This window comes from Hemitrygon akajei, chromosome 9 (genome assembly GCF_048418815.1).
Source record: "Hemitrygon akajei chromosome 9, sHemAka1.3, whole genome shotgun sequence".
Classification (NCBI taxonomy): domain Eukaryota; kingdom Metazoa; phylum Chordata; class Chondrichthyes; order Myliobatiformes; family Dasyatidae; genus Hemitrygon; species Hemitrygon akajei.
The window spans coordinates 150735120-150748420 of record NC_133132.1 but is presented as its reverse complement, the minus strand read 5'-3'; the positions used below and the strand labels follow the sequence as shown (position 1 = coordinate 150748420).

Here is a 13301-nt window from a genome sequence, read left to right as displayed (position 1 = left end):
AGTCTGCGAGTGGATTCGCCTGGCTGGTGCTGAAACATATTTTCTATAGATGACGACAGGTTGAAACTGACGTTGGAATGGAGGACATCTACTTTGCATTACAGTCAGCCCTCCTTATCCACACGTTCCACATTCGCGGATTCAACCAACCGCGGATCGGGAAAGCCCGGAAGTTCTCTCTCCAGCACTCGTTGTTTGAGCATCGTTCTCATGTACAGACTTTTTTTCATGTCATTATTCCCTCAACAATACAGTATAACAACTATTTACATAGCATTTACATTATATTAGGTATTATAAGTAATCTAGAGATGACAAAGTACACAGGAGGATGTGTGTAGGTTATATGCAAATGCTACGCCATTTAAATAAGGGACTTGAGCATCCGCGTTTTTTGGTATCCGCGGGGGGAGTCCCGGAACCAATCCCCCGCGGATAAGGAGGGCTGACTGTACTTGTTAAGTATTTAGTGCGCTGGTTTGTTCATTAGGCCAGAAGTGGTGGTAATCCTTTTCTTCATTGACCACAAGATCAGGTTGTTACTTGAATGGCCATGCATCTATTTTCTATCTGCAGTGTATTCTGTTGTTTGTTTATGATTCATATTATGGTAACTAGTCCCATGAGTGAGGGTGTGGTAAAACCGAAGGGAATAAGTCATGTATTCGTGCTTTGTTCTCGGCGGTTTGGAGCTGGGAGCTGATGGAGGTCATGTCTTTTGCTGATCGTTTAATTACATTGCTTCATGATTGTTTTGCTAGTAAAGCAACAAATACAGTTCTTTGACTTTTGGAACATTATCATTGGAGTGATTGGAGGGTGCGTCAAACAAGGATAACAGCCCACGCTAGGACGCCAGCAGCAGCATTAATTTATTAGGATTGGCTGCCACAGTTAGGGTTCAGCCAAACGAAAAGAAATGAGAATTATGTACTGGAAAAACTTGAAGCAATGTCACTCCTATAAAATGGGCCTTTTCTACTTATGCTTCTAATAATTAGAACGTGCTCATGTCCGTAGGATGAAGTATTTGTCTGTTGATCTATTGAATGCTAATTGTGCTTTATTTTTCTATTTCTACAACCATCATTACATATCTTAATTCCTTTACAGGACAATCTAAGTTTGCCTCTGCCTGACATTCCAAACTGTGTGTTTGCTGATGTTCGAATTCCTTTGACCATAAATCTTAGTTCATCCGCTACCGGAGAGCGCAATGAAACATATGGCTTTCTTTATCCACCCCGTAAGTGTGGCAGTAGCTTGCATCCAGATTACATTATTCCTTTTTCTGCCTTAAGATGAGATTCTTCGCAGCTGCAGGAATGATCCTTTCATATCCAGCGATAGTTTAAATATCCACCAGACTGGGGTGCCGCGGTAATGTAGCGATCAGAGTGATGCTATCACACCAAAGGGCATCAGAGTTCGGAATTCCATTCTGATGTCATCTTTAAGGAGTCTGTACCTCCTCCCCGTGAAATGCATGGGTTTTCTTCAGGTCTTCCGGTTTCCTCCCACGGTCCAAAGATGTACCAGTTAGTCTGTTACTTGACCATTGTTAATTTTTCCATGATTAGGTTAGGGTCCAATAGGATGTTGCTGTGCAGCGCAGCTTGAAGGGCTAGAAAGACCTGTTCCACGTTGTATCTCAATAAATAAAATGAATTATTGTATTTACTGTGTTTAGGCGGGGATGGTTTTGTTGTTCACACACCTTTTAAAAATTGAATTTTTCCATTTTCCTTCACCCCCTCCCTCTTTCCAGTCCATCTCCACCACCCCATGGTAGCCTCTGGGTTCCTGCTTATCAACATTCAGCAACTGCTCACCACTTCCCCTTCTTCACTTTTACTCTATCTGCATTTTTTTTTTTGACAGGATTCACCAATATTGGTGTCCTATCCTTCCCCAACCATGCTTCACAGATCTTCCATCTCCCATTCTCTGTCTAGCTTACTTCATTACCCCCTACCTCCCAACCTCACCCCATACAACACTCAGTCCTGATGCAGGGTTTGCACCAAAACACCAACAGTTCCTATCCCTCCCCCATCATTGATGTTTGACTGAAATTCTTCTAGAATGATTGTTCCAGATTCCAGCATCTGCAGTTTCTTGTGCCTCTGGCCAAATGCTCCTGAAAATGATCTGCAGTATCATAATATGTAATATATTTTACAATTTCATGTGTACAAAAATCTGACTGTATTTAGTAAAAGATGAGAAGAACACAGAAACAAAGTTCCAAAATAAAAGCCCTTCAGAATTTCTCAGCAATAATCCTCGTATTTACTTTGGTTTCAAGGGAGCTGTTGTAAAGGAGGCACAAATTTTACAAGAAGTTATTGCTTGAAGCATTGCTTCTGTCCATATTGGAAACCTCTATACAGGTGCAGTTTAGTATAGCTCAGCCTTATTTTTAGTGCAACCCAGATAAATACGCTTTAACTTATAATTAGCCTCAAATCCGATATTTAAAATAATACCATTTTTTATCTAGATTTGGTGTCCAATCAATATCAGTTTGAAGGTCTATTTACGAGCAACCTTGCACCTATGCACAAAGCCTTCCAAAGTAAGTACAGAAATTTCCTAATATACGGTGTATATGTTGTAACAATAAAGACTTGCATGTAAGTTGATAGTAATTCTGAATTATCTCTTTCCTAATGTGTTTTCTTTATCTCTAATTACTAGATCTCACCACTTGTAAGTTCAGAACTGTTGCTGATTACTTATTGTCTTATTAAACAGTTAGCTTTTGACACTTGGCTGCTATATGATCATTTGTACATTTCATTAAATAGTTAGCAACACTTGTTAGAGGTCAAAGGAATTTCAATTAATAGTTGTATTTGCCTTTCATTACAACGCTAAGAAATACTGCCATTTTACACTAGCTCCTTGCATACTGTAAAGTGTTGCTGAATAATAAAACTGCCTTCAACTACAGCTGCTCTGGGACTGGAGTTATCTATCTGCCTAGCTTTAGAAAGCGGGGAAATTGTTGAGCGAAGGCAGAATAGCTATTATTTTACTGCATCTTAATTTGAACTCAAGTTGGATGTGCTTCATATAGAGGCAAAATCTTGGTATAATCTCAGCCATATAATTGTAATATTAATACAAACAGGTTATAATGAATGGTACAGACCAAAAGAATTATTCAGGTTGGACATTTTAAATTCCATTTCTAATATACTGAACATTCTTTCCTGCTGCCCAAATGGCTCATTCATGCATCTAAGGAAATCTAATTTGAGATGCAAATAATGAAAGAGACCTTGATTGGAGAATCAAAACATGAATCAGTACAGATAGAAGCCATTTGTTCGACCTGTGTCCTTACTGTCTCATTGATAGAAAAATGCCATTAACTGAAACCGTTTGCCCCCATCTTTTCGGTGCTGAATCTGGTTCTATCACCCTTTAAAATGGTGAATGCCAGAATAAAATGAAGAAAGATTAAGAAGATTGAAGTAAGCATTTCGTGGTTACAGCAATGGACCAGATAGGCTGAATATTCTCTTCAGGATGCAACAAATGTAAAACATAAGATGAATATTACTGCAAAAAGTTAAATCTTTTTTAGTCCTCTCACAGCTGGGCAAGTTACTAGCATGTAGGTATAAATCTGACGGAGAGGGCCAGTCCTTTATACTGAGCAAAATATTCCAATTTATGGATCAGTTTTGCTCGCTGTAACATTGGCAGGGTGTGAGAACTTTGTCCCAGGATCTGCAGGAAGTCTGTAGGGGGGTGACAGCGAGCCACTTTACTCTGCACACTGCCTTCCATATCTAAATAATCTTAGGGTAACATTTGTTTTCTTTTCCATGGCACAAAGTTTAAACCTTGACAAAACTTGCACTCCTCCTCCTTCTCTTTCTCCCATTGCCCACTCTCATCTCCAATCAAATTCCTTCTTCTCCAGCCCTTGACCTTTCCCACTCACTTGGCTTCATCTATCACCTTCCAGCTAACCTCCTCCCCCTCCCATCCCCCTTTTTATTCTGGCATCTTCCCCCTCCCTTCTTAGTCCCCTAAAGCCCGAAACATTGACTGTTTATTCATTTCCATAGATGCTGCCCAATCTGCTGAGTTCCTCCAGCGACTTGTGTGTGTTGCTTTGGGTTTCCAGCATCTGTAGACTTCCTTGTGTTTAAAACTTGCACACTGTCTAGTTAATAAGACCCTGAATTTTCTTTTAAAAACAAAAAATGCCCACTGAATAAAGCAGGCAGACTTGAATGACCTATTTTTGATGAGAACAAGGCAGTTCAGTATTTTCAAGCTGCTACCACACTGCACTTGTTAATATCTGTGTCACTGGAACCCAGCTGCCTAGAATCTGTGCAATCTATGTGAGTTAATTTTCAAATGGACATCTGATGAAGATGCTTTTTTTTGTGTGGTGATGTCTCAATGGTTTCAGAGACTGATACAGGTTATATTTTGAGTTACATGTGAGGGGAATTACAGGTGGTGATTCTAATTGTGTGGACCAAGGCAATAGAAATTTAGTCTCAATTGTTCCTCCTGATTATTGTGAAATAAAAACGACACCTGACGATTACCTGGATCATGAAGAGCTTGAGCGTTGTTATTCTCCTCTAGATAATAAATGCTGAATGAAGAGAGAAATTCTTGTTTTGTTATTTGACAGAGATATGGGATTACTTCCAAAATGTTTTGTTGGTGAAGTATGCACAACGAAGAAATGGTATCAATGTGATCAGCGGACCAGTGTTTGATTTTGATTTCAATGGACGGTTTGATACCCCCAATATTATTGCAGAGTAAGTGGTTTTTAATACTTCCACCGACACCAAGGTTTCACAGGTTCCCCGTGCCTTAACACAAATGGCCAACATACTCTGGCCTTGATAGATTTCATACTAGACCTTGATGAATTAGTTGTGATTCACGAAACTCCAGTGATTCCCACTTTAGGCAACCCTGCCAAAACTGTATTGAAAGTAGTGGAATTTCAGAATCCTGCGGAATAAGCGACCAATCAGACTGGATGACCATTCTGAAAAGCAAATTGCATAGTTCCATTTTATTTTCCCTTTTCCGTTATAGTTTCCCATTTTTGTATGGAACCCTAAATTTAATTCTTTATTGCTTGTTCCGCACAGTGATAAAATAGTGAGGGAGGCAGCTTTTCTAAACTTTAAACAGGGAATGACGTTTTTAGTTATCTTTGGAATGACCTTTGATCTTGACCCTCTCTTGGCAGAAGGAACATCCTCACTTTAATCGTTCAAAGTCTGCACAGAATCTGAAAAAATCACAATACACAAGATGGTCCTTAGACTCGAGTCCACACTAACCCAAAACAGAGCAGTTAGGTTTTGTCCTGTTTCTCAACTCTGTTCATAACAGAGGTTAAGGTATCGCAAATGGTTGTCCAGGGGCCGTTGTTGTGTGAATTAAGTCACTGGAGAGAAGTATTTGTAGACATGGAGCAGCCTCTTTATTTGACAAAGTGAAATACAGTAGGCATCAGGTGGAGACCCCTTTAAGGGGGGGGGGGTAGGGAGGTCTGCTTAGCCCAACACTATAAAACATTTTTTGTGCTAAAGATCGAAGAAAAATTCAGGACAATTCAAACAAATCCACATTTACAATGCTTCCTTTGAATTACACACCTCTTTCACACCTCCTTTCTTCACACCCATACTACAGACACCCAAAGAGACACAAATAACAAATTTAAATCATTGTTCAGAGTTGCATTTTAGATTTACTCTTCAATGCATATTCAGATCTGAAGGTTATTTACTGGTCAATATTCACTTTACGAGGGGTGATTGATAAGTTTGTGGCCATAAGGTAGAAGGAGTCAATTTTAGAAAACCTGGCACATTTATTTTTCAACATAGTCCCCTCCTACATTTACACACTTAGTCCAGCGGTCGTGGAGCATACAGATCTTGGACCTCCAGAAAGTGTCCACTGCAGGGGTGATTGATAAGTTTGTGGCCTGAGGTAGAAGGAGATGAGTTATACAGCTCTCGTTACATGCACATGCAGTTCAACTCTGAGTGATTATCAGAACGTTTGAAGTTAATAACTCATCAGGGATAATTGATAAGTTCGTGGCCTAAGGTAGAAGGAGATGAGTCTTGTAGGCACACTTGCCGATCTCCACCTCATGCTCTCTGGGCCTAGTGTTCTTGTTTTGTAAAGATCCCTCACCCCCACTTCTGCTGAAGCTCAGTTAGCTATTAACATCTCCAAAATATGCAATTTACCAGCAAAATTAGTAGCATTTACTACATCTAATTAGGATATTCCTTCATATACTTAGATCTTGATTAATTTACTGAAAATGAGCTGATCAAGTTACCCTTCCCATCACATATTAAATATTTCTGCATATGCAAATCTAGGAGAAACCAGATTTTAAATTATTGAGTATTTTATGAAAGATCATTTTACTTGATTCACTGGGTAGATTAGTCGGTTCCTTAAAAATCTGTACCCATTTCATTGTTCTCAGAACCAACCTGAGTACTCAAAAGTTAGTGAAACTTCTGATGATTATTAGTTTGGCTTGGTCAGTGGATAGTTATTTGGATTAAGCCAATACCCAGAATGCCATTTGTGAAAATGGCTCAAGTGGGAAACTGATTATGTAATTTCTGTTAATCTCTGATTGCACCAGTTCTAGGAAATAATGCTGGAAAATAAAGTGAAACTGTATGGAAAGGTCAGTTTTGAGACCTGTTTTTCATTACGTATGGAAGTGATTTGGATATAGATGTAGATGGGATAATAAGCAAGTTTGTTGATGATACTAAATTAGGGACTCTTGTGGAGAGTGAAGCAGGTTACAATGAATTGCACAGAGATTTTGATCAGTTAGGGAGACATGCTGAAGAATGGCAAATGAGTTCAACTTGGGTAAGTGTGAGGTGATGCCTTTTGGACAGTCAAACCAGTGAATGGTAGGGCACTGACAGATGTTGTGGAACAGAGGCACTGGGAGTGCAAGTACACAGTTCACTGAATGCAGCTGCACAATTAGACAGAGTGGTGAAGGCAGCTTTTAGTGTGCTGGCCTTCATCAGTCAGTACATCGAGCTTAGGAGAAGGGGCATTATGTTGCTTACAAGTCTGCATGCAGAGTTTTAGTCACCCAGTTATAGGCAAGATACTGTCAAGCTAGAGAGAGTGCATGAAAGATATACGAGGATGTTGCCTGGACTAGTGGGCCTGAGTTATAGGGAGAGGTTGGCCACATGGGATCTTTTATTTCCTGGAGTGCATGAAGAGGAGTGACTTAAGAGGTTTGTAAAATCACGAGGGGATGGATAAGGTGGCTGCTCATAGTCTTTTCCCCAGGGTTAGTGAGCCCAGAAATAGAGGGCACAGATACAAGATAAGAGGGGAGAGATTTCAAAGGGACACAGGAGGCAACTTCGAACAGAGAGTAGTGAGCTGCCAGAGGAAATAGTCGAGGTGGGTACAACTGCCACATTTAAAAGAAGTATTTGGATAGGTACATGGAAAAGAAAGGCTTGGAAGGTTATGGGCTGAATGTGCAGAACTGGGACTGGCAGGACAGATATGCTGGTTGACAAGGACCAGATGGGCTAAGGGGCCTCTTCCCTGTGCTCTGTTACTCTGTGTTAGAGGAAATGGACTAAATTGTTATGTACCCAGCATACAATGAAAGCTGACTAATGGAATATTTCTATAACAAGTTATTCTTTGTTTATACAACTTGTTTTGAAGGAATACCAAGGATGTGCACAGCCCGATCCCAACTCACTACTTCATAGTGCTTACCAACTGCAAGAACAGAGCGCAAAGCCCCCTGCAGTGCGAGGACTCACTGGAGGCACTGGCTTTCATTCTGCCCCACAGACCTGACAACAGTGAAAGCTGCGCAGTAAGTAAAACTTCAAAAAAAAATCACAGATAGAAACAGGTGGCAGTTACCTGTAGCTTGAGAACAAACTAGTGTTTTTAAATTAATGTAAATTCTGCGAGAGTTTAGTTTTATCTTTTCAGTGTGTCCATGTTGTCAATTAAATACAACACAGTATAACATAACTGATAATAACTTTGTTGAACGACTGTAGTAATCACAATTAGTTCAAATAATTCAAAGATTCACCATGTAATTTCAAACAAGACTCATACTTTAACAACTTACGGAACATACCATTTGTATTCTGATAAGATCCACTCTTGATGAATCTAGTCAGGGTTCAGTCTTGGCAAGTTTTTCTGAGTCCCTGACTTAGGGTTATTATCTTCAATGGTTGAGTTCTAGAGAAACTGCTGCTGGTATGCTTTTCCAACCCTTACTTACGTATCTACCAAACATCACTTGTTCTTTGTCATTGATGCCGCTGTAAGGCACTCCTTCCCTCTGCTAGCCTGCGGGTCACCATTGAACAAGGTGTTACACCTGCTTAGCCCCTGATCAGGGTCATGTGAACCCATGGGAGCCGGTGGTGGATGGTCACACGAGTAGCTGGTGCATATCACAAGTCCTAGTTACCCTGGTTATGGAAGTGTAAATGCAATGGAACAATTCACCACATTCATTACATATTTGATGTATTTTTAAATTTCAGATGATTTGCAAAAAAGTGGAGTTAGTTCCTGGCAAGTTTTTAAAAAAAAAACCCACGATTGACGCCAGACAGACACTCTCTGAAGAGTATTGATAATGGCTGGGACCACTTGGCTTGTAAAGACACTGCCCAGAAGAAGGCAATGGCAAACCACTTCTGTAGAAAAATTTGCCAAGAACAGTTGCTCATGTCATATGACACAGCACATAATGATGATGATTCCATACCTTATTCATACAAATACCCCTCTTTAACTCCAAATTCCAGCTAGTTCCGTTGTACAATTTCTTCACCCATTTGCTACCTTAATTATCAGAATGGTTTTGTTACATATTAAATCGTATTTTCAACAAAACGTCAGTCTCCAAAGAAACATTACCATGTGCTTATCCTGTCCTTTAGATAGCTCACAGTGACATGTTTATAATGGGATAGTTTGGAGGGGTGTTAAGTTGGGCCAGCACTGGACTGTGAAACAGGTGGTCTTGAGTTCACATTCTGCTGGGTCCCAACCTGGGCAGCAGCAGTATCTGCGCGGAAGAAAGGCCTGGTAATCTACTTCCGTATCTTGCCACGAAAACCGAATAGACAACTACACTGTCTAGGGTCGCCATGAGTTAACAACGACTCGACAGCACTCAACAACGGCAGCAAAGTTTGCCTTGGCTATGTTCTTATTAAGACTGACTCTTTGTTCTGTGATTCCCAACATCTTTTCCAAATCCTGATGGGATACTTAGCATCACTCTGACTGTCGCACTCAGAGTCTATGAAGAGATGATCAGGAGATTTTATTTTCCTACGATGCTTTCGAGTGAATGTGTGCATGGTGGCTGGATTGATGAATTCTGTGCTCTTTGGCAGGATGGCAAAAATGAATCCCAGTGGGTTGAAGAGCGAATCTGGGCTCACCGAACCCGAGTGCGAGATGTGGAGCTGATCACCGGACTCGATTTTTATCAGGAAAGAAGGCAGCCGGTTCCAGAGATATTACAGTTGAAAACGTATCTACCGAAAATTGAAGATCAAATGTGATTAAGTGCCTTGTTCATAGTATTAGTGTTTTTCTAACGTTTTGTTCATGCAGAAATGGAATTTGGTATGCAGTGCACTTAAGGCTTTTGAAAATAGGTACTGGTGGCACCTGAGGACGGTAGAGTGCAGAAAAGACAATGGAAGTGTAAATGCAACGGAGCAATTCACCACATTTGTTATATATTTGACGTATTTTTAAATTTCAGATGGTTTTTAAAAAGTGAAGGTATGTTATTGCCTGGCAAGTTTTTAAAAAAACACAATTGTACAGCAAGAATGAGATTAAAACTCCAGTGGAAAAATTGGATTAAGATTTACCACATGCTGGCATTTGGCATAAAGATTTAAACCTGTATTTCTAATGCTACTTGGAGGATCTAAACAAGCTGACACAAAATGTCTGTGTTGTTTTATGTAACCAGATCTATAAAAGGGAATAATTTCTACATTTGCACTTTCAGGAACAGTGTTATATAATGTTTTGTTATAACTGCAACTTTCACAACTACAAGATTTGATGTTAACATTTCTATGGAGCGATTAAATTACATTTTAACTTCCAGGTTAGCTGATACCTTAGTGTTGTCCTGATCAATTTCTGTCATCTTTTTATGTGTCCCTTTCTTTCTAAAGAATTGTGAACAGGACTGGTGTTTGAACCAGTCCCACCAGTGGGGTGGGAGATAATTGACGGAGGAGAGTGCAGTGGACATTCATGTGAAGAGTTATCACTGGAGGGGATAGTGTACTCAAATCTGTATAACCGTATAACAATCACAGCACGGAAACAGGCTATCTCGGCCCTTCTAGTCCGTGCCGAACGCTTACTCTCACCTAGTCCCACCTACCTGCACTTAGCCCATAACCTTCCATTCCTTTCCTGTCCATATATCTATCCATTTCTTTAAAATGACAAAATAGAACCTGCCTCTACCACTTCTACTGGAAGCTCGTTCCACACAGCTACCACTCTCTGAGTAAAGAAGTGCCCCCTCACGTTACCGCTAAACTTTTGCCCCTTAACTCTCAACTCATGTCCTCTTGTTTGAATCTCCCCTACTCTCAATGGAAAAATCCTATCCATGTCAACTCTATCCATCCCCCTCATAATTGTAAATACCTCTATCAAGTCCCCCCTCAACCTTCTATGCTCCAAAGAATAAAGATCTAACTTGTTCAACTTTTCCCTGTATCTTAGGTGCTGAAACCCAGGTAACATTCTAGTAAATCTCCTTTGTACTCTCTCTATTTTGTTGACATCTTTCCTATAATTCAGTGACCAGAACTGTACACAGTACTCCAAATTTGGCCTCACCAATGCCTTGTACAATTTTAACATTACATCCCAACTCCTATACTCAATGCTCTGATTTATAAAGGCCAGCAGACCAAAAACTTTCTTCACCACCCTATCCACATGAGATTCCACCTTCAGGGAACTATGCACCATTATTCCTAGATCACTCTTTTTTACTGCATTCCTCAGTGCCTTACCATTTACCATGTATGTCCTATTTTGATTATTCCTACCAAAATGTAGCATCTCACACTTAACAGCATTAAACTCCATCTGCCATCATTCAGCCCGCTCTTCTAACTGGCCTAAATCTCTCTGCAAGCTTTGAAAACCTACTTCATTATCCTCAACGCCACCTATCTTAGTATCATCTAACCTTTTGAATTTTGAAAAATGAGAGATGATCTCACGGAAACATACAAAATTCTCACAGTACAACTTCGCTGGTCGTTTCATTTGAAGAATTTGCTAGTATTGTATTGAGCAAAGACCAATATGATGAATTGTTTTCAGCTATCCAAGCTTTTTGTTATAAAACTGTATTGGAGGTCTCAGTATCTCTTTGTCAAAGATAGTAAACGTGACTGTGAATTTCATAAGATCAGCTTCCGTTAATGTAGGATTAACAATTGAGTTTCTTCTACACTTCCAGCCTGAAGAAAATCATGGTTATTTTACTTTCTTCATTCATAGATTTTTAAATCTAGTTTGAGAAAAGATGTAATTGTTTTCTCATGCTAGCCAATATAGTAATTTTATAATGTCTGTGATTTAATGTGACAGAATTAATACTTGAGCATCTAATTTTTATAATGTTATTGTACTATCTAGTTGTATAATTATAATTCTGTTAAACAAATATTCTGTCTTTATTGGTCTATTCTTATTGGTTGGGCCATTGCAGTTCCTGAGTTGTCTACTTTTACTGCCTGCTTATTCTGCCATACACTTGATAGATACATTTCCATTTCAATCATTTAGTTTTGGTATACATTTCATTGTTCGAAGAAATTCTGTGCTAAGATCAAACTGAAGACTCAATGAATCATTGCTATGAAAGCAATGAAGTAGAATTTTCGTTTCTGTTAAATAATGGAAACCCAACCTAAATTACATGGCTTGAGTTACAGGAATGAGAAATTTGAGCTGTGTCTTTCCTTTATGTAAATTGGAATTGGTCTATTATTGTCACAGTACCAAGATAACAGGGAGAAGCTGGTCTTGCATACTGTTCTTGCAGATAAACTCATTGCTCAATGCTTTGAGGTGGTACAAGATAAAGCAATAGTAGAATGCAGAATTAAGTGTTACAGCTACAGAGAAAGTGCAGTGAGGTAGATTGTGAGGTCAAAATCCATCTTAACATACTAGGAAACAGTTTAATAGTCCTATTACAGGAGAGTAGAGGCTGCCCTTGAGACAGATGGTACAAATTTTAGTGCTTTTTTATCCTCTGTCCGATGGGAGAATGGAGGAAGTCCAGGGTGAGTGGGGTCTTTGCTCCCTGCTTTACTGAGGCAGTGAGAAGCTGAGACAGAACCCATAAAGATGAAGCTGGTTTCTGTGATGTGCTCAGCTTTGTCCACAACTCTGTGGTTTCTTGTAGTCACATCCACACCAAGATATTATGCATCCAGATAGGATGCTTCCTATGGTGCACAGATTAAAAATCAGTGAGGGTCTTCAGCCTCCTGAGGAAGTAGAGAACGTTGGTGAGCTTCCTTTGCCATGGCATCTACTTGGCTGGACCAGGACAGGCTATTAGTGAGATTCACACCAAGGAATAATCTTTTTACATGAAGCTCTTGACTCTCTCAAACTCAGCATTGTTGATATTAAAAGAGCATGTGCATCACCCCCCTTCCTGAAGTCAATGTCGAGCTCTTCTGTTTTGCTGACCATCGCCTGTCCCTTTGGAACAGCGTTCACCCATCTTCTAGGACTGACTGACCCATGTTCAAATGCAGTTCACGTGGAACCTTTCTCCACCATGCCAGAGGCTGTTCACCTGCTGCAGATATGAGTACGGCCGGGCACGGGAGTTCACCAGATGCCGCCGGACCTTGCGGGAAAGTTGTTGTCATGACACCACGTCATTAAGCTCTTTACCTCCTTCCTGTACATAAATTCATTATTATCTGCAAAATTGTTGATGGAATGAGAGCAGAATCTTGTCATGCAGTATGAGTGTACGGGGAGCAGAGTAGTGGGCTGAGGATGAAAGCTTGTTGAGCACCTGTGTTGAGAATAATAATGGCAGAGGTGTCCCTCACGATCTTTATTGATTATGGCTCCATCTTAAATAAATCCTGCAATGTAGTCAGAACCGTACAACACAGACATGGGAACATTGGCATCACAGTCAGCAT

The 13301-nt window shown here is 40.0% G+C and overlaps 1 protein-coding gene across 1 annotated transcript in view; it reads left to right on the top strand.

Annotated features, from left to right (window-relative positions):
* LOC140733648 (ectonucleotide pyrophosphatase/phosphodiesterase family member 3-like) overlaps positions 1-11791 on the top strand; it is a 114429-nt gene extending 102638 nt beyond the window's left edge. Inside the window, exons 20-24 of the mRNA XM_073057262.1 lie at positions 1114-1246; positions 2504-2578; positions 4670-4802; positions 7750-7906; positions 9465-11791. Of these exons, the coding sequence (XP_072913363.1) occupies positions 1114-1246; positions 2504-2578; positions 4670-4802; positions 7750-7906; positions 9465-9635 (669 nt within the window). The 3' untranslated portion in view covers positions 9636-11791. The remainder of the gene's footprint in view (positions 1-1113; positions 1247-2503; positions 2579-4669; positions 4803-7749; positions 7907-9464) is intronic.
* The last annotated feature ends 1510 nt before the right edge of the window (positions 11792-13301 follow it).